Genomic DNA, 3,138 nt, shown 5'->3' with positions numbered 1-3,138 from the left:
TCCCTTATAATAACCTTTCCTTTTCCCTGACCTCCTTCGAGTGGCTTCTTTCCCTTAGCAGCACAGGGCCATCCCAGAACACATATAGGAATCTAAATCATCACTATATGTCATAATAATGACATATCCCTGGGACAAAATCTAGGGGATATGTCAATGCTTAATAAGGGGAAGAGCCACAAATATTTAAAAATTAAAACAGATTTGCTTTCGCCGCCTCCCGAGTCTGACCCAGCTCGAGAGTGATCCATGGAACCTAATGAGATGCTTGCTGCCCACCATTGCTTCTCAGACTCCGCCACAGGGGATGAGACCAGAGTCCCCCAGGGCACCGAGCTCATGCCTAAGAGAGTGGTCAGTCGCTCTCCAACCTGTGCCCGCTGCTGCAACCACGGTGTCCCTGCTCACCTCAAGGGCCACAAGCGCCTCTGCCTCTTCCAGGCTTGTTAGTGTCACAAATGTGTCCTCATCTTGGAGCGCCGAAGGCTCATGGCTGCCCAGGTGGCCTTGCGTAGGCAGCAGGAGGCACAGCTGAAGAGGCACCTGGCTCAGGAGCTGATGAGAGGGGCGGCTTCTCCTAAAGCTCACAGCCACGTCAAGAAGGCGGCCATGCGACCAGCCCGCCCCCCCCCCCCCCCGCCCCCGGAAAGGAAAACATAGTGCCCCAGCCTCAGACTCAGACCCTCCATGGGGCAGTCCCACTGGCACTGACCGCCCCTGGGAAGGAGAATTCCCAGGGGCCTCTGCTGCTTAGCCGTCCCCCAGAACCCTTGCCTTTGCCCTGGACTCCAAGTGCTTGGACCCCTGGACATTGGCTGCCTCCAGGCCTTTCCATGCCACCCCCAGTAGTGTGCCGCTTGCTATGCCAAAAGCCTGTTGTCCCTCTGTATCCCTTCCCTGGCTTTGACCCTGGCACCTCCCTCCAGCTGCCCACTCATGGGTCCTTCCCAAACTGCCCAGGATCTCACCCAATACTGACTGCTCCTCTTCCTGGAGAACCCCAAGGGCCTTCTGCCCTGCTCCACACATGCTCAGCTTTGATACTTCAGCCCTGTGGTACCCCAGACACTCTTCTGCTTCAACCACAGGCCCCCAGAGCCTCTCGCCTGGCCTGGACCTCTGCCTCCGCAGAGCGGCAGCTGCAGCGGGAGGCAGCTGAGGCTCTTATGGGGCTGAAAGATTCATCCCAGGCTCCCTGCCTGACCCCTTCTGTCCCCACTAACTCTGCCTGGATCTCCCTGCTCCATCCAGCTCCTGCAGGAGGAAAAGGATTCCAGCCTGTTGGCCCTTCTCTCCGACCCAGTCCAGCCCCCTCTATGGCTCTGCATATTGGGCATCTGGGTTCCATCTCCCTCCTAAGCTAGAAGCCCAGAAGTGGGAGCCTTACTAGGGCAGGTGCAACAGCCTGCAGACGCTGCATTTTATTGAGGGATTTGTGCAGTAGGAGCTTCAGCTTTTTTTTTTTAAGCCTTCAGGTGCTTTGTTATCTTTCGGTTCCTTTTTCAGCATGGGCATTTCCTTAGCCAATGGTGGATATTCTCTTACCCCCTTGGGTCTTGGGACCTTTTTAATATCCCAACAAATATAGAACTGTGCAATTTAAGCTTCAAAATAGGTTTTTGCATGAATTCACGTTCCAGGATATTTATTTGACATGTGATTCTGTACATACCTGTGCACTTATGTCTGTCTCCATGCATGCAAAAACAGAAGAGTATTTTCATTTTGTGTCTAGGTTTCTGTGAGTAAGGAAGAAATAAAGCTTTGTTGTTTTTAAAAAATTAAAACAGATTTTATTCTTATGTGTTGTCTTCCTCTCGTACACAATCTCTGGGCCGGAGGTCTAGAGATGAGGAGGGGGTGGCCCTGCCATAAGGGAAGTCAGTCTGCAGAGGGCAGATAAGAGTGAAACTCGATGGCAGAACAGGTGGAAAGCTCTCCACGGCAGTCTGCCAATCATGCTGTGGGCCCTGCAGGCCACCAAGGTGGTATTTTCCCACTGGCTCTGGAGGCAACAAAGGAAGGGAGGTCATTCCAGGTAGAGGAAACAACAGATGCAAAGCGCCGAGATGCTGAACCAGCAGATCAAGTTCTGGGACTCTCCGTTCGCTGTGGCCAGAATTCAGGGCATTTATCGGACAGTGGCAGGACATTGTACTGGGACAGTAGCAAGGATCAGATTGTATGGGCCAGTGTAAGGAAAAATCGTTCTCTTTAATAGAATTAAAGCCCAGGACAGTAAAATCTAGCCCTGGAAAAATGCTTTCCTGATTAACAGGACCTCACAGAGCCTGGCTCCATTCCCTCCCAGGTTTTCCCACCCACTGGTAACTCTCAATAAAGCCTCCAGGACCCTGTGGTTGGAGCTGAGTAGCTGGGACTTTATTCCCTAGGTGAACGCGTACACACACACACACACACACACACACACACACACACACACATCTTTTCTTGAGACTGCCTTCAAAAGAGCTTAGGAAATATTAAAGCTGTAAGTGATGAATAATAAAGAGTATTGGAAGTTAAGAGGCCTGCTGGTCCCAGTCCAGGTTCCCATGGAAGGATACCCAGTGTCGCCAAGACCAGCGCCATTGTGCGCCTCCTCAATGACAGCTTGCTGGAGAAAGGCAGTGAGCCAGGAATCCTCCAAAGCTGCCTGTTGTGGAGGCTGATGGAGATCGTAGAATCACAAGGAGCTTTAGTTCACTCCTTTAACAGGAAAGACATTCATTAGGACTACTTGATTTTAATGAAAACAAAACCTGTAGGCTGGGAGGGCACTCTGTCCTTTCAGAAATTCACATTAAATGACAGCCTGGGTGACCCTTGTCATCTGCGTTCTATCCATTTGCCACTTTCTATCAACTATACCTTTATATTTAAATTTTAAACCCATTCTCCTACTCACTTTCGTTTTTATAACCTTGGTAAGAACTTCACTGGATTTTATCTGCAATATCATAATAGCTTCTTAGTTGGTCATGTGGTCCACCCCTACCTTTTTAGTCATCTCACTCATTGTTGCTGACGCCATCTTGCTAAAACACAACTTTGAATATGCTATGCCACGCCCTGCTCCTAAGCACTCTGTAACTCCCCATTGCCTCTGGAATGACAACCTTCCCAAATCTTTTGCTC

At 50.4% G+C, this 3,138-nt stretch overlaps 1 protein-coding gene across 1 annotated transcript; it reads left to right on the top strand.

The window, feature by feature from the left end:
- Nucleotides 1-249: 249 nt before the first annotated feature.
- LOC308517316 (doublesex- and mab-3-related transcription factor C2-like) lies at nt 250-1,364 on the top strand (the record flags this gene model as incomplete). The annotated part of the gene is given in 3 exon segments (XM_081088424.1): nt 250-447; nt 451-619; nt 622-1,364. Coding segments are annotated over 3 exon segments (1,110 nt in total).
- Nucleotides 1,365-3,138: the final 1,774 nt, after the last annotated feature.

The sequence above is a fragment of the Myotis nattereri genome, assembly GCF_964212035.1.
Source record: "Myotis nattereri genome assembly, chromosome: 3".
In the NCBI taxonomy this organism is placed as follows: domain Eukaryota; kingdom Metazoa; phylum Chordata; class Mammalia; order Chiroptera; family Vespertilionidae; genus Myotis; species Myotis nattereri.
Note: the sequence above shows the minus strand (reverse complement) of the source record. Positions and strands in the feature narration are given on the sequence as shown.